Source organism: Trichomycterus rosablanca, chromosome 26, assembly GCF_030014385.1.
Source record: "Trichomycterus rosablanca isolate fTriRos1 chromosome 26, fTriRos1.hap1, whole genome shotgun sequence".
Taxonomy (NCBI): domain Eukaryota; kingdom Metazoa; phylum Chordata; class Actinopteri; order Siluriformes; family Trichomycteridae; genus Trichomycterus; species Trichomycterus rosablanca.
This window is the reverse complement of record NC_086013.1, coordinates 1,975,607-1,992,858: the sequence shown is the minus strand read 5'-3', so window position 1 is coordinate 1,992,858 and position 17,252 is coordinate 1,975,607. Positions and strand designations below refer to the sequence as shown.

General features: G+C 43.8%; 2 protein-coding genes across 3 annotated transcripts; one reads left to right on the top strand and one right to left on the bottom strand.

Annotated features, from left to right (window-relative positions):
- Positions 1-858: 858 nt before the first annotated feature.
- armh3 (armadillo like helical domain containing 3) lies at positions 859-4,883 on the bottom strand. Its single transcript, XM_062988664.1, has one exon. The coding sequence runs from the start codon at positions 4,874-4,876 to the stop codon at positions 2,810-2,812; it is 2,067 nt and encodes a 688-aa protein (XP_062844734.1). The 5' UTR covers positions 4,877-4,883; the 3' UTR covers positions 859-2,809.
- Positions 4,884-5,322: 439 nt separating this feature from the next.
- zgc:163098 (uncharacterized protein LOC100037380 homolog) lies at positions 5,323-16,938 on the top strand. Of its 2 annotated transcripts, none has more exons than XM_062988512.1 (24): positions 5,323-5,397; positions 6,368-6,450; positions 7,016-7,127; positions 7,249-7,364; positions 7,540-7,619; positions 7,938-8,032; positions 8,131-8,195; positions 8,448-8,613; positions 8,703-8,908; positions 9,731-9,774; positions 10,662-10,766; positions 11,468-11,534; positions 11,615-11,781; positions 11,901-12,063; positions 12,163-12,242; positions 12,371-12,458; positions 12,554-12,682; positions 13,096-13,291; positions 13,508-13,585; positions 13,838-13,871; positions 14,536-14,692; positions 14,904-15,014; positions 15,471-15,682; positions 16,450-16,938. In XM_062988512.1, exons 2-24 carry the CDS (start codon positions 6,373-6,375, stop codon positions 16,574-16,576), a joined length of 2,676 nt encoding a protein of 891 aa, XP_062844582.1. In that variant the 5' UTR covers positions 5,323-5,397; positions 6,368-6,372; the 3' UTR covers positions 16,577-16,938. The 2 variants fall into 2 exon arrangements, with proteins under 2 accessions (XP_062844582.1, XP_062844581.1); XM_062988511.1 differs by having other exon boundaries at positions 12,554-12,700.
- The last annotated feature ends 314 nt before the right edge of the window (positions 16,939-17,252 follow it).

Sequence of the window (17,252 nt, the reverse complement as noted above, 5' to 3'; positions counted from 1 at the left end):
CTGACTGGATTTAAAAGAAAAGAGTAGTGGCCGCATGTTCAGAACACTGAACCGTGATGAGATTTGACTCTTCTACATGTAGGTGGCGCTCTTGTACCAGCACCAGTGTATCACCAGTGTTTATTTAAACCAGGGACATCACAGCAATCCTATAAAACAAGTTTAAAACGTTGAGAAGCTGCTAAAATGACAAAAATAGAGGTTATTAGGTGTGTTCAGAGAGACTGTAAGCACATTAAAAAGTCCTAACATTTCAGCTCTTACATTTTTTTTTTTTTTTTTAATTGCTCCTGTCAAATGTTAAATATTAATATATGTTAAAGGACAGTGGTAGCCTAGTGGGTAGTGCTTTTGGCTATCGATTGAAATGAGATGAGAGTTCGAATCCCAGTTCTGCCACACAGCCACTGTCGGGCCCTTGAGCAAGGCCCTTAACCCTCTTAGCTCCAGGGGCGCCATGCAATGACCCTGCGCTCTGACCTCTGTACGCCTGTATATGTATATATGACAAATAAAGACGTTCTATTCTATTCTATGCATAAAGGCCCCCTCCACAAATATTGGCACTACTGGAAGACACTCTATAGCTGGACACTGACGTCGGTCAAGAAAACCTCGATCAATGTTCCAGTTCATTCCAGAGCCGTTCAGTGGGGCTGAGGTCAAGTAAAGGGGGCACAGTCATGCTAAAGCAAGAAAGGACCTTCCGTAAACTGTTGCTGCAACATTGAAAGCATATACGTCCTTTATATGACTGATTTATTACAACTGTGGCTGAAACATTAATCAAAACAAAACAGACAAACAATCATGTTTAATTTTGTCAATATAAGTAAAAAAATGACATAAAATACACTCTGGATCATTTTTTATTTTTTATATTTTTTTAAAGATGTATTCTGTATGTCAAACTGTCCCAACAATGGAAATGAAGTGTACTCAATATGTACGGAAACATGAAAAACTAAAGCAAATACTGTGTGGCAGTAAGAGTTCATCACTACACACGTCTCGATTAAACAGAACACATGATTTCATCTGGCAGGCGTATGTATTTGTACAGATGCACAAATATCAGCCGAATCTCTCAGAGAAGCCCGACACTGAAACACTGAAAATATGTCAATCAGTCAAAAACTACAATGATTTAAATAATCAAATCCATTCGCTAATACACTGATTCAGGATGGGATGCTCATGTGATGTGTAGACTTGCTCAACACCCAGATACAATCAACCACTGGGAAGAACATGCAGTTAAAGCCAAATGTTTAAATACACGTTAAGGTCATGGTAGATTTTTGTAATGCTTCTTTTTCTGTGAACATAAACGTCACTGTTTATAATCAAGCGAGATTTATATTGACGAGTGCAATGTGAAAACCTGCTTTAAACCAGATCTTTTAAACAAGTTTCTTTATGGACAAGTGGAAGACATGGGGTTGATTTTTCTTGCACTACAGCTTTAAAATCAATGCTGCTGGTTGTTTTGAGACCTTGGCAAAAAGACTTATTTAAATCGTAAGTTTGCTCTTAATTATGGAGGAAGATCAGAATGTTGAGGCCCAGGCTGTGCAGATTTTGTATGAAGTGCTTAATGACCAAGTCCAGCCACTTCTGCTGTGGTTTTACATTTATAAACATCACTTATTTTTCAGTCATCTCCTCACACAGGTGAACCTCGTATGTCTCTATGGTCAATTTGTTGCTATGTTGCGATGTCCAAGTCGGAGGACCACCAGTAAAGTGTTATTATTTTGCAGTCGCCCATTCCCACTGACAGGTTATCATGGTAGTTCGGTGCCTGTATATGACTTAAGGCAGCACCTCAGGGTCCAGGTTTGAGAGAAACAGCCACCCAAAAGCCTCCAAACAAATGGATCCTGTGGTGAAAATCTGACACCATAGCAAAGGACTAGAGCCATGGTGTTCTTCCTCATCCACTAAGAGTCATAAAGGCTGCAGATTTTTATACTAACCAGAGCGTCATCAAACACATTTGCATAATAATAAGTTGGACTTGGTCTTCAAACAAATGATGAGTTAAATAAAGCGTAGACCTGCAGCCTCCAGTGTGGCTTTTTATGTCTTCTAATGAACACCACTGGGCTTAAGATGTAAGTATAAGTATATATGATGTGTTGATGTTAGGTGGGCCATTCTACACACATCTGTGACACTCACATGGTACCATTCCAATAAATTACCAAAAAACAGTCATCAGCAATTGCCTATGGATGAAGGTTGATGGATAAGAGAGATATACAGCAGATGAGATACAATCAGTACTGTGTACTGACCGAGTGGACCTAAAGGGCAGGTCTATCTGATAAAATGATCAAAAGTGTAAGCACAAGGTAGCTGTATCACTCGTCGAACGTGGCAGATACATTGATGTACGTACGTAGATGTTTGGGGTCAAAGGCAACATTTCAAAATCACAATTTAAAAGACAACACTGCAGAGCCGAACTACCGATCCATCATAACTCAAGTTCACTTAAACACGCTGTACTGCAATTCAAGACGCTCTAGCTGGTCATATTTTCTACACCCAGATAAAATCGACTTGTCCAGCAAAACCCAGGAAATAAAGATCAAGAACCTGTTAATCTCATTTGTGTCAGATTAGAAAATTAGAAAAGCAATAAACGCTTCATTAACACAGAAACGACTGAAGAACGTTAGTACGAGTAACATATTTCCAAACACACAGCCTGGTTTGTTTTGTCAGAAAGCATTCACAGCAAATGAAACGATCTGCATTTCCAACAGTTTTGCTATTTTTGTCCCTGTGGTGATTAGCTGGTTTAGGATATGGAGGAGAACTCCTTTAAAAGAACATCCTGACTCAGAGTGTTGAGCGACACGTTCTTCCTGACGTTCAGACTGATCGAGCGCACCAACTCCTTAAAGAACGCCGTCTCTTTAGGCTGCTCCGAATAGCGCTCGAACTGGTCCAGACCATCCTGCAGCTTCAGAGTCAGTGTGTCGTAGTTGGATCGGACCACCTCCAGCACCTGATCCTCTGAAAGTTGGGAGATGTGGTTCACGGCAGCGTAAGACTCGATCTTGGGGTTGAAGTGACTGATGATGGCTCTGACGTTCACCAGAGCATGAGTGACTTTGCTGGCAGGCTCCTTCCACTGGCCCACGTTGGTGGAAACCCTGAGCACCATGCAATAAAGGTTGTCGAAGACCTGGTGCATGCGAATGATCTCGTAATACAGCTCGTCGTAACTACTCGGGGTGGGCAGGAACGTGTCCCCGTACGTTATGAACATGTTGAAGAGGTAAACAACCTGCAGGGCCAGGGGGAAAATATTGTGCTTGGCCAACAAGGACGTCTCATTCGAGAGCAAGAATTTTAACAAGTTAATTAGTGCCGACCAGAGTTCCCGCCAGGTGTAGTGCAGTCTGATTCTGCACTTCTTCTGATAGCAGATTAGCTTGTGAATGATCTGAACGCATCGCATGTAAAGATCCATCGGGAAGTCCTTCATCATGTGAGTGACGATGAACTCGACCATCAAATCCAACACGGCACAGGCCAGAGGTCGAGACGGGTTGTTTTTGTCTGCGGCTTTCTTCCTGTGTCTCATCGGCATTCTGTGCAGGTTTACCCTGAAGTTCATGTTGTCGTCGTGAAGAAAGGCACCCGCATACTGGTCCTCGGCTATACAGGTCAGAATGATCAGGCACAACCGGGCGCTGTTGAGCCTGTGTTCATCCTTGGTGTCTTGCATGACGATGGACGAATATTTTAAGAAGGTGATCAGCAGGTTGCTCGTCTGCAGATTGGGATCGAGTGGCAGCTCGGCATTGTGCATCATGTCCAAAGAAGGAGGGGTGGTTCCAAGCGGCGTGGTAGGCGTAGTCGGCGTGGGAGTGACCGGTGTCGCCGCCATGTCGATCTCGGGGTGACTCTGTGCGAGAACGGTGATGAAGTTTCTGTTAAGATGGACCGCCTCGTACAGAGCGAGCAGAATGGCTTCGTTCGTCTGGACCGACAGCTTCTCTTCGGCGTCGGCGATGAACATGCTGCCGACCATGTTGGTTAAGGTGGAAAAGAAGCCGGTGTGGTTGTCCTCCTCTTTGTCTTTGTACTGCCGGTTGTATTCCGCAAGAGCCTGGTGGATAACCATTCCCATCCCGGCAAGAGTCGATTCGTCATCCATGATGGATAACTTTACAATGTAAGGGTTCACAGATTCATACTTGCGATAGTTCACCAATAACGCAAGAAGGACCACGGCATCGTAGCCATGCTGCGCTCGACTGGAAATGTCAGACAGGATTTGCAAAATGGCCTCAAATATGCTGTTGATCATGACATATTCCAGTAAAGTATTTTGGCTGATATTGTCTGTGACGGTGACCAGACACAGAAGGAGCTTCAAGCACAAGCTCTTCAGGCTATCAGAGCCATCTCCACGGAGCAGGCTGTCCAAGCTTTCCATGAGGTCCTTCATCCTGAGCTCGGCTTTGTCGAATCCCACCAACATGTTGATGATATCGAAGCCCGTGGCTGATTTGTTCTTCTGATGCACACCTCTGAAGAGAGCGCAGAGAGTCTGCAGGGCATTGACCACCTTGATCTGGTGCTCTTCCTCCAGGGTCTGAACACAATGGTGGAACAGATTGTTAATGTTGTCCTTTATCACCATCACTTCGTCTCCGTCCACTGACTCCAGCTTGGCTTCCAGATACTCCAGATTCACCTTCATTAGGAAGAGCTCGTCCCAGAAGCGAGGGTTAGCCTTAGCTGGGTCGTCTTTTGTAAATATCTCGTCGTACATCAGTACCACCTTCTCTTTGAGGGGCTTTTTAGAGGATGAACTCCTCTTTAACAGTCCTGCTTTCTTTTCCTGTGACATGGCTTCACCTTTGTGGTTTTTATACTTAGTTTTGTCTTCTCATGTCTTGTACACAAGCTGGCGCTGAGTCGGGCAGTACTTTCGTCTACATCCGGTGCGGTGACACAAAAATACGTCGTGAAAAGTCGCACCCCCTGACGTCATCCTCATGCAGCGCCTGTTCTGAGCTCGCTGATCGCTCTTTTATGTTAAGCCATACATCTATAACTATACAAATAAAATACTTAAAATGTTAATTCATAATACACATTTTAATGAGGTACAAGAGTCTGTCCGTGCATTTGTCTGGCACATATAAAAACTCGCTCTGAGATCACGTGACATTGTGTAGTGGGCACACACTCCGATAGGAGACAGCCACTAATAGCACACCGTACGCCAAAAGTAAACGGTTGCTCTCGTCTGATTGGTCAAAAAATACTCAACACGTCATTTTTCCGCTTTTACCTTTTATGGCAAGTCCGTAATGGCGGCTTGATAACGTCCAGGCGCTTCATTTGTTATTGATGGAAACAACGCAAGTAAGTCCTGGTTCAAAACATTAGCAATTCATTTTCACATTAAAATAAACATTATTAGTTTTATTGTGCGCATTTGACAATTTGTTAGTCGGAAAACGAGCTTGAGCTGCACAACGAGCATTCAGCTAACTGGTTAGCTAACAAGCTAACACCTAACCGTAGAACCTGGCGAGGACGGATTACAAATCAACCCGCGCTGATGGATCTAGTGCACTATGTAGTGCATATGCGCCATACAATGTCAAAGCGCGTGTAGTGCACACATATAGGGAGCCTGGCTTTTTGGGATACAGCCCAGTGTTTAGCGTAGAGAAACGCACCAAAGCCGTTTCACTGGGTGCAATTTTATTTTCCAACACTAACTGGTCATTTTATTTGGTGGCTACAATGCAGATTAATTTGTTGTAGGTAAATACAAACAAAATGCACCCTATTGATTGCTTTCCATCATTGTTTTAGCCCCATCTTTTCTTCATTGTATGGCAGTGGACTACTATTGGAACAGATATTGGTGAACATCACCAATCAAAATATATTGACACATATTTGTCAAAACCCTTTTTAAATTCGTCTGTATATTCAGGTGTAATGAAGTACAAGCCTCTGGAACATGAGTGATGCTGGCCACAGTCAAGCCAGCTTCAAGTGGCAGAAGAAGTAGAACAAAATTGTCCACTACAGAACACACGTTTTGATGAATACTATAAAAGAAGGAAGTGTGCAATTGTTCCAGTAGACTGGTGGTGACACACATCTTTCCTTCATAAACAAACAATGTTTTTCTTTTACATTTTTATCAGTTCATTCTGACAGTAATTTCTCTGACATTTTCTGCTGTTGACTGTTGAAGGATTTTTCTTTAATTATTCCTCTGGTACCACCTCAGTGTCGGGTTTCAGTAGATACAACTGTTTTATTTATGCCTTATTTGTCGAAATTCGGATTAAATTTGTTCTCTTTTCACTTACAGTCAGTATGGCAGATAAAAAGAGCAAGTCAGCCGCAGTGAAGAGGGTGCTGACGAAGAAGGAGCAGGAGGAGCTCAAGAAAAAGGTTTGTACCCTGTGAAATGCTGACATTAATGTGACACTTACTTTACTGCTCGATTTGGGGTTTAAAAAAAAAACCCAGACAGTTCATCTGTATTTCACTCTATTACCCATCAGTGCGGACATTTTTCAGTAAGTTTCTTAAACGCACAGCTGCTTTTATACACCTGGAGGGTCAAAAGTTCAATGATTTGTTTGATGCATTTCCTAATCAAGTGGTTTATTGCACATTTGTTCATGTTTTTACAGTAATCACTAGAATCTACTTTAAAAAAGTAGCCTTAGTGTATTTGAAGGTCTTAATGCTTCCTATATCTCCTGCATTCAACATGTTAACTACTAGCAACAACCATCAGCTGGACATTTAATATCTCACCAACCACGACTTGCACAGTTGTTACAAAATTAGGAGGTGGCTTTAGTAGAATTTTAGCAGAATTTTTAAAATGTAGAAAGATAATTGACTGATATTGTAAATGTAAGGATTAGATGCTGTGTTTTTGACAGACATTCTCCTGTAACATTACTGTAGATTTTTGTGTCTCATCGTATTATTTCCTGGTTTGCAGGAGGAAGAAAAAGCTGCTGAAGTGTTTGAGGAATTCTTGGCATCATTTGATGGCAGTGAAAAGAGTGGAGGGAAAATGTTTGTACGAGGAGGGATTGTGAATGCCACTAAAGGTAAAACACGACGGGATCTGCTTAGATAGATAGATAGATACTTTATTAATCCCGAAGGAAATTAAGGAATACTTATAAGTAAATTATAAAACTTTTAAGTAAATTTGTCTGTGTACTGCAGATGAAGAGGTAGCCGAGCTGAAGAAGAGTAAACTGTATAAGCCAGCCTCTAGATTCGCTCCTGTAACTCAGAATCCTCCTGTATCACCAGTGCAGCATGTAGAGTCTAGAAGAACCGTAAGTATACCACTGGCACCCATGCTGACATCTGTAGGTACATTTCCAGTCAAATGTTGTGCTTTTCCATTAAAAAACACAAACACATAAGCAAATAAAGGTTGTGTTCATACAAAGCATTCTAATTACATTCTAAATACTGCTCATCCATCTTGTTTTTCACCCACATGAACAGTCTTACCCACAGTCGGCCAAAAAGAAGACCGATGAGAAGAAAAAGAGCAACCTGGAACTGTTTAAAGAGGAGCTGAAACAGTAAGTGTTGTACCGTAATGTTTATAACAAATTAACAGTCATAATTTAAGAAAGAGAAACTGCCTTAACTAAACTGTTGTGATATATTTGGTGTTATATAATCTATTTTACAATTAATGAGATTTTATACATCTCATAGGAACATGTGCATTTGAAATATCTGAAGTCAACAATTAAGACTAGTGTTCAGCAGTTGTTGTGTGAGCTTAATGTTCTTGATTTCCTACTTATTTCTAGTATGGTTTCATTATAATACGATTTTATACTTTATTCTTATATACCACACGTGATATCCTGAACACGTCACCTGTATTGCAGGATTCAAGAGGAGAGAGAGGAGCGCCACAGAAGGAAGAACGATCCAGGAGGGGTGGTGTCAGATCTGGACCTTTCAGCGCCACGCCCACGCTCAAGTTAGCAGTACACACTCGCACATGTGCACAGCAAACGATGAATCGTAGCAGCGCTGTTATATTACAGAACGACTCTTATTGTGTTTGTGCTTTTGCAGTATTTGATGATGATCCAACCTTGCCAACCACGACTAACCTTTACATCGGCTGCATCAGTCCCAAGGTTTGTGATTTCATTCATTAGTTCAGCGGGTAAGGTAATGCACTAGTAATAAGCTTCAAGCCCCACCACAGTTGGGCCACAGTTCACTGTTGGGCCCCTGAGCAAGGCTTTTAACCCTCAACTGCTCAAATTGTTCTCTAAACGCCATTGATAGAGTTCATACCGTTATGGCTGGGGACTGATTTTGGTCTAGATGTATTGCAGCAGCATACACCAGCTTTAGACGCGTGTTTCCTTCTCCTCTGTGTATAGATGACGGAGGAGATGCTGTGCAAGGAGTTCGGGAAGTACGGCCTGTTAGCCAGTGTCAAGATCATGTGGCCTCGGACCGGGGAGGAAAAGACCAGAGAGACAAACCGCGGATTCGTGGCCTACATGGTTCGGAAGGACGCCGAGAGGGCTCTGGCCGCCTTGGACGGTGAGGGAACTTTGTGTTCACCACATAACAGGAGTCAAATGTGGTCGAAATGTTGTTCATTGTGCTCAGTTCGACTGGTTTCCTTGCAGGGAAAACGGTGATGGGTTTTGAGATGAAGCTGGGCTGGGGAAAGGCGGTGCGAATCCCCCCTCATCCCCTCTACACTCCCGTGGGTGTATTAAAATCCATGGCGCCCCCTCCTCCCTCTGGTCTGCCCTTCAACGCCCAACCCCGCGATCGCTTCCGCAACGATTTCAGCAAAACCCGCAGTCGAACACAAGCGGACTTCCTCAAGGTACAAATATCAACCAGCTCAGAGAATTGTGTTGTTAACAGTTTAGACTGGAATAATCCAAACTTCAGATGTGTATCGAGCTGTTAGGGTAACTTTGATTGTGCTAGGCTATGTGTGACATAAGTATTCGGACACCCAGTGATCACATCTGTGTGTTCTGTTCTAGTGTAGCATTCAAAACTGGGAGCATTAATATGGCGTTTACTGCTATAACAGCCTCAAGCCTTCTCTGAAGAATTTTTATCTTGGAACATGGCTGTACTGATTTATGTTGTAGCCCCAACCCCAAGAGCATTATCAAGACTGGACACTAATGCTGGACAGAAAGTCCTGGCTCATATTAGGTGCCAGGAAATATTTTGCATGCAACATAAAGCCTGTTGTTAAAGAAGGGATCTTCTAAAAAAAAAAAAAAAAAAAAAATGAGGATGTAAACAGCTCCTAAAAATGTCATAAATGGAGGGGGTGCAGATCCGTTAGATAACCGGACCATTATTTCTCCTCCACCAGACTTTTCATCCCTGAGTCAGGACTACTAATGATAAGATTAACACTTTAAGAGAAAGAAAAAAACAACTAAAAAACACAGACTTAAGAGCAAAATCCATTGAGGCTGTTAAATCAAGTTCATATCAATGCTCATGGTTTTGTTACATTGGACAGAACAGCAGACAGCCTGTGGTGTTAATTGTACTCAGCATGTAAGCAGGTTTGTGATTGGAAGAGTCAGGATGTTATTAGTGTTGTAATTTGTAGTGTATGCCAAATATAAACTTACATTATTGTTTGTATCTTCATCACGTGTTTTGACGTCACGAACAGACTCTGTACGACGCCATAGTGACAGTGGTTATCCCATCAGAAAGGTACACGCTTTTTATCCATTTAATATTCCAGCATGACTCACACACACACACACACACACACACACACACACACACACGCGCAGAGCACAGCGAGTCGGAGCAGTCGGCGGTAATTATCCCCGCAGAGAGGTGCATGCTCTTTAATTAACCACTTTAATGAATTCTATAGCACCGCCGTGGAAACCACACACACAGAGTGAGATGCCTATACATTCTATTACACTACAATACAGCTGGAAAAAAACAATATACACACAACTACAACGTGGTACACACCCAGTTCCACATTCTTCTCAATATGTGGTTTATTCCAGGTCCACAAAAGCCTCATTTACAATTAAATGAATCTAAACTTTACATAAAAGCTAATTAACCGGCACGAAAACACATTAGGCAGCATTAAGTAGTTTGTTTGCACACACACACTCGGCACCCAGTCATCAAAATCGAATGCATCGACTTACTTCTGTGGGTCACTCAATATACATTGGAGAGTGTTATATTACCACGGGAGATGCTCAGGCGCTTACTTTAGCACTTTAACATTAATAAGAACGTTCTCGTTCCTGTCCTCAGGATTTCCCAGTCTGTCCACGTATTTCTTGTTTGTTTTTAATACAATTGAGCTGAGTGATAAATATTCTGTAATGTGGTTCAGGACTGGGCATCTGAGTACCTCTGCTTTAATGCATTCAGTATTCCGAAACACATCGTGTTCATTTAGCTCGGACACTGAGGACAGGAGGTTGGAGGTTTAGCTCCTCTAGGATCAGACAGAACTGACACGTCCGAAGACGACTGGTTTTGGAGAACGCGCTCGGGGAGGGAGGGAGGACGGACGAGCCGCTCATTCATGCTCTCATTCTCTCTGTGTTTTGTGCATACAGGAACCTGCTGTGCCTCATCCACAGAATGATTGAGTTTGTGGTGAGAGAAGGACCCATGTTCGAGGCCATCATCATGAATCGAGAGAAGGAAAACCCTGAATACAGGTGTGTGTTGGGCTGCGTTGTTTTCAACCGCGGTTGGAGGTCCTTCACGTTTTCTGCGGTGGTACTAGGTCCTGGTATCAGATCTATGAATGATATATAGTGCAGTTGTAATAATTAAGCACACCATGTGACCATTTTGGTGTGTTGTGATGCAGTGAAATCATGTGTTTGATATGAACAAATGCTTTTGTTTGTTGGTTGGTTTTAAATGTTTTAATCTAAGCTTCATTGGGCGCTCGTGTGGCACCACACAGTTTCAACACAGTGTTTCAATAGGTGCACTGTGACTAATACACTTTATGGCCAAAAGAATGTGGACACCTTGACCTAAGCTTGGTAAACATGCCATTCCGAAACATCTGCCTCAATATGAAGTTAATTTTATATACCTGTTAGAATTACTTACCTTTCCTGCCGTGAATATAACCACTGTGTAGGCACAGCGTAAAACAGCATCTAAATAAGTAATTAAATAAACGATCAACTTGGAATTGATCATTAGAAAGGGTCCGTCCATACTTTTGGCTATGTAATGCTCAACAAAACAGTATACAGGTATGTATTGTTGTTTTTTGGTTTTTTTTTAAGGAGGTCAAATTGAGGGGAGTGCATCTTGCACTTCAGTGACAGCTGTTCAGTCTGTGTATGTGAACCTGAATAGAGTTTTGGTTTCAAATACCGATTCTGTGTTCACTTTACAGATTTCTGTTTGATAATAAGAGTCAGGAGCATGTGTACTACAGGTGGAAGCTTTTTTCTATACTACAGGTAAAGATCATAGCAGATACCATACACACCTACATACCTGCATATACATACACGGACGGATTTCTTTCCTCTCTCTGCAGGGCGAGACTCCGAACATGTGGAAGCAGTCCATGTTCCGAATGTTTCGTAACGGCTCGTTGTGGCGTCCGCCTGTCCTCAACCCTTACCTCCAGGGTGACGAGGAGCCCGAGGACGAGCCTCCGCCTGTGCAGGAGGAGGAGCCGAAGAAAGGGCAGCTGAAACCCGAGTATGTGTCGAATCGGGGGTGTTTAAGCTCATGGAAACCTTTTATTAGAGATTTATCAGTGCATCGTGATCATGGTCTGTCTGATAATTTGTGTGTGTGTTTGTGTGTGTGTGTGTCAGGCACAAGGAGCAGCTGGAGGTGGTACTGAGGGGCTTAACCCCTCGCAGGGTGGAGGTCGGCGACGCCATGCTGTTTTGTTTAGAAAAAGCCGAGGCTGCCGAGGAGGTCGTGTCCTGCATCGCCGAGTCTCTCTCCATGATACAGACGCCACTACAAAAAAAGGTAGACACACTCGTGTCTGCTGTCTAGCTTCGTAATGACGGGTGCATACGTTAACCCAGAACTGTAAGGCTGATGAGTCGAGTGTGTTGTCTTGTGCAGATCGCGCGGCTCTATCTGGTTTCGGACATCCTGTACAACTCGTCGGCCAAAGTCGCGAACGCGTCATACTACCGGAAATTGTAAGATCTCTCTCTTCATTCGTTTCACATCAGGTCTCGCTCTGCCTACTGCTGCTGGGATTCGGCACAGGACGGGTGGAAGGACCGTGTGTGTGTGTGTGTGTTACAGTGTTTGTTTTTGTGTGCAGCTTGGAGTTGAAGCTGCCCCAGATCTTCAGCGACATGGGCGAGGCGTATCGGAACATCCAGGCCAGGCTGCAGGCCGAGCAGTTCAAAGTAAGTCCGGCGGTGAGAGAGTTGAGAACCCTGTTTACACTTCGTATCGTCTCCGTGCTCTCACGTCTGTGCTCGCTCTGTCTCTCCGTGTGTAGCAAAGGATCATGGCCTGTTTCCGAGCGTGGGAGGACTGGGCCGTCTACCCCGAATCCTTTCTGATCCAGCTGCAGAACGTCTTCCTGGGGATCATCAAACCGGGAGAGGAAATGCCCGAGAGGACAGAGGTGACGCGGCGCCCTCCGGTACATCTACTCACTTTTACTGTGTTGGCTGTATGGCCATGAGATTGAACCCCAAATGTACACAATGCGCCCAAAATAATGTGGACATGAGTCTACAACAGAGTTTAGTCCTCTGGGAAGGCTTGTCAGGAGATTTTGTACAGTAACTATGGGAAATTCTGCACATTAAGTCAAAGAATGGTTAGTAAATTAAGGCACTGATTCAGGACAAGCAAAATGAAGCGCCATTCAGGCCATTAGCTTTCATTTGTGGGAACTAGGAGCTGATTGGTTGTGCTCTATGAGCAGTCTTCCCCAGGTACGGTCATGACTCAGTCACAAGCTAAGTGGTCATTCCGATAGTCAACGATCATGAGTGCGCCCTGACCGATGTAGTTCCCCTCTCCGCTCTGCAGCCCGCTTCTCCGGATATGGACGGAGCACCGTTAGACGGAGTTCCTCTAGACGGGAACGAGCTGGACGGGATGCCCCTGGACGACCTGGACGGATCACCCATGACCTGGGAGCCGTCGTCCATCGACGGGGTCCCTGTGGACGACATAGACGGCGTCCCTCTCGGCCAGGCAATCGACGACATCGACGGCATGCCACGTGAGTGAAGCTTAACAGCGCTTAACATTGAAGCTAAACGGTTTTACACTAAGTGTTAAATTAATGGGGGAGCAAATCATTATAATTATGATTGTGCATTCCCAGGCAACTTATGGAAATACCATAAATGATTAATAATGAAGGAAAGTATATAGATTGGTACGTGGTAGATGGATATGTTGGTACGTAAGTAAATCAATTATGTGTGTGTGACAGTGGACGAAGGCGTGGATAAGACTTTACCAGCTGTGGCCTTGTCTAAATGGGAGCGAGTGGACGACGCAGAGCCATCAGGTACAACCCAGCCAAGCTACAGCTATATATTTATTGTAGAAAAGTGACTTACAGTACTGCGATAGTGTATTGTGTAAGCAATTGATGGTTAAGGGCCTTGCTCAAGTGGCAGCCTGGCAGTACTTTCGATTACCAGTCCAGTACTTGTAACCGCTAGGCTACAACAGCCATAGCTGAAGTGTCCTTTCAGTGCAATGTAAATGTCGATTCATTGCTAACGTGACCTGTTTCTGTCTTGTTCGCTCCCTTTAGCTAAAGCCAACTCCGAGGACGACATGAGCGCCAGGTAAGCCTCTCTAAGCCTCCCTGCTTTATTCAAACCACTTGCAGCTGTAAATCTTTCACATTTTACCTGAGTGGATTGGGCTTCATATCAGGTTGAAGATCTAGAACAGGGTTTTTCAGCAGGCAACACAAACGCTGCATCAAAATGAAACCCAATTCGAAACAAATGTAATTCATAAAAATGGTTTACAAGATGTAACGTAAAGCTGCCACAAGGGGGGGGGGGGGCGCTCGTGTACAAGTTCATTTTGCGTTTGTGCGCCTGATAAAATTCATTTATTTAATTGTTATTATTTTTTCTTCGCGACCCTTTTTTCCGGCTTGCGACCTTTGGAAAATCTATAAGGTGCAGGTATGACCATCACTGGTACCGATCAGGTTTTGTTTGATGTTTATTAGGATTTTAACGTCATGTTTTACACTTTGGTTACATCATGACAGGAACGGTAGTTACTCATTACACAAGATTCATCAGTTCACAAGGTTATATCAAACACAGTCGTGGATAATTTAGTATCTCTAATTCACCTCACTTGTACGTCTTTGGACTGTGGGAGGAAACTCCACACAGAAAGGACCTGGAGTACGGATCAGGTAGCAGGCCGAAATAAACTCTCAAGATACTCACAATCCACTTGTGTTCTCCCTCCGTCTGGTCCTCTCAGCGAAGCGAAAGAAAACGAGGCCGACTCGGACGAGGACAGCAGCAGCGACGACGACGACGCGGCCAGTCCCAGCAGGTTCGAGGGCGCCGAGTTCAAGAGCAGCCTGCGCAACTTCGAGATGTCCGAGAGCAAAAGGACTCGACTCCGCGAGCTGGAGGTGAGAGAGACGCCTGCAACGAGAGACCTTGTAGTAGTGCGCCTGCAAAAGCTGGCGAATAAGTAAATGCACCCATGATTTCTCAGCTGGGAGCAGATTCTCGAACATAGCAGCCAGAATTGATTAAACCACAGAAGTGAATAATTCAATAATACACTGTGTGTGTGTGTGTGTGTGTGTGTGTGTGTGTGTGTGTGTGTGTGTGTGTCAGGTGAAGGTGATGAAGTTCCAGGATGAGCTGGAATCGGGGAGGAGGCCGGGGAAATCCGGCATGAGCCTCCAACAGCAGGTTCAACACTACAGAAACAAGCTGCTACAGAAGGTAATCGTATACTCTTCTAATTCAGTGCAGAAAATACTTGTTTTCGGACGCATTTAAGCACTAGACGAGACGAGAGGAAGTGTGTTATCATTAATAAATCATAAATTTGGTTCCGTCTGTCCTGATGCTTGTATAAAAAAAAAATCATAACATTGGTTTGATGTGGCAAGTTTGTTCTGCTAGAAATGATGTAGTTCCAAATGTGTTTCTGCTAATTACATGGAATTAAATGTCACCTATACAAATGTATCTGCTTTATCTAAACCATCTGACGTCCTGTGGTGGCGTCCTGTGGTGGCGTCCTGTGGTTATCTCTTATCTAACCAAAGAAAAAGAAGAAATTCTGTCCAGTTCACTTATTATTTAGTTTTCTTGCTCTAACCTCACTGCCGGGACATTTTCAGCATTTACTTCACGTGATCAGAACGTAATTTAATCAAAATTTTCTCCTCACAGGAGTTCGATAAAGACAATGAAGAAAAGAGAGACAAGTCAGGGAGTAAGAAGGACCGGTCGAAAAAAGAGGAGCGCAGAGAGCGAGTAGAGGAGAAGAGCAAAGGAAAGGAGCGAGAGCGGGACAGAGAGAGGGAGCGAGACCGGAGTAAGAAGAGCGAGGACCAAGAGAAGAGCAGAGGGAGGAGCCGGGAGGAGGACGACCGGAGTGAGAGGTACACACACACACACACACACACACACACACACATCCATCTAATTATGAACTGAATGAAGGAGAGCGAGCATGTTGTGCATGTAGCTTTTATCCAAAGAGACTTACAGTACAGTGCTTACAGTCTAAGCAATTGAGGGTGAGGGCCTCACGCAAGGGCCCAACAGTGGCAACCTGGCAGTGGTGGGGTTTGAACCAGTGACCTTCTACTTGCTAGTCCACCACTAGCCTACAACTACACACACACACACACACTGGGTCTGTTAGAAAACCTAGTGAGCTGCCTAAGTAGAGAGGATTCTAATAAGTAAGGGAGATTATTTAAGGCAGAGGGAAGCACTGTCGCCTCACAGCAAGAAGGTCCTGGGTTCGATTCCCAGGTTCTCCCAGTGTCTCTGTGGGTTTCCTCCAGGAGATCCGGTTTCCTCCCACAGTCTAAAGACGTGCAAGTGAGGTGAACTGAAGATACAAAATTGTCCATGACTGTGTTTGACGTTAAATACTTAAATTAAAGAGCTGTCCTGTCCTGAATGTAACCAAAATGTGTAAAACATGACGTTAAAATCCTAATAAATAATAATTAACCTATTTTTATTAGTTAGGTTCTCTTTGTAGACTCTTAGGACTGATCTGATGTTTTACCTCATGCTCAGAAATAGAGAAAAATCTGCAGGGTTCACAAACTTTCAAGCACCACATGTTTGTGTGTGTTGCCTGTATATACCTCACATACTAAAATAATAATAAATAAATGCTTTTATTTTACAGGACGAGGTCTCGCTCGCCGCGGAAGTCGAAGCGCTCACGTTCTCCGTCTCCACAGCGCAGATCCCGCCGCTCCACGTCCCGATCGCCCCACCGCTCACACAAAAAATCCAAGAAGAGCAAACACTGATTCTGACCTTCTATCTCTCTGACCTCCACACACACACACACCACAATACTGCTTCATCAGGGTTTCTCAGCTTCAGTTCTGGACTCCAGGACCGAACCTTAGAAACCCTGCACTCATCCACAAGACACGTAAGACATCAAAACTGGATTTGAGCCAGTTACTTCTTCCCAGAATCCTCCTGTTCACGGCTGCTACCGTCTCACACAACGACTTTTTTTGTAAGAGGAAGCGGAAACGTTTATTTGTACAGTTGTTTTAGTTTTTGTTCTTTTAAAATAATAATAATAAATTCGTCTTTTGAAGATCTGAGTGTAAAATCAACCCACGACCTTTACAATAAACTGCTGATGGTAGTGATTGGTGACTGTAGTCGACCCATGTGCTTAATGTTGGGGAAACTTAGCTGTTCTGCACAGATTTAATCCATTTAAGGTACAAAATTATGCAAAACCCATATCACACTGGAGTGATTCAACTTCATGAAGCCAATTTAGCTGATTAACCAGCTGAGCTTCAATTTCAGCATCGTTCGGCATTTAGCAGACGCTTTTATCCAAAGCGACTTACAGTACGGTGACTCTAAGCAATTGAAGGTTAAGGGCCTTGCTCAAGGGCCCAACAGTGGCAACCTGGCAGTGGTGTGGCTTGAATCAGTGACCTTTTGATTACTTTAGGC

Excerpts from the sequence above, each read along its gene's own strand:
- armh3 (XM_062988664.1), bottom strand. The coding sequence starts at position 4,876 with ATGTCACAGGAAAAGAAAGCAGGACTGTTAAAGAGGAGTTCATCCTCT.
- zgc:163098 (XM_062988511.1), top strand. The coding sequence starts at position 6,373 with ATGGCAGATAAAAAGAGCAAGTCAGCCGCAGTGAAGAGGGTGCTGACG. Across the intron at positions 7,620-7,937 it reads TTTAAAGAGGAGCTGAAACA|GATTCAAGAGGAGAGAGAGG; the intron begins GTAAGTGTTGTA and ends CCTGTATTGCAG. Across the intron at positions 14,693-14,903 it reads CTCGACTCCGCGAGCTGGAG|GTGAAGGTGATGAAGTTCCA; the intron begins GTGAGAGAGACG and ends TGTGTGTGTCAG.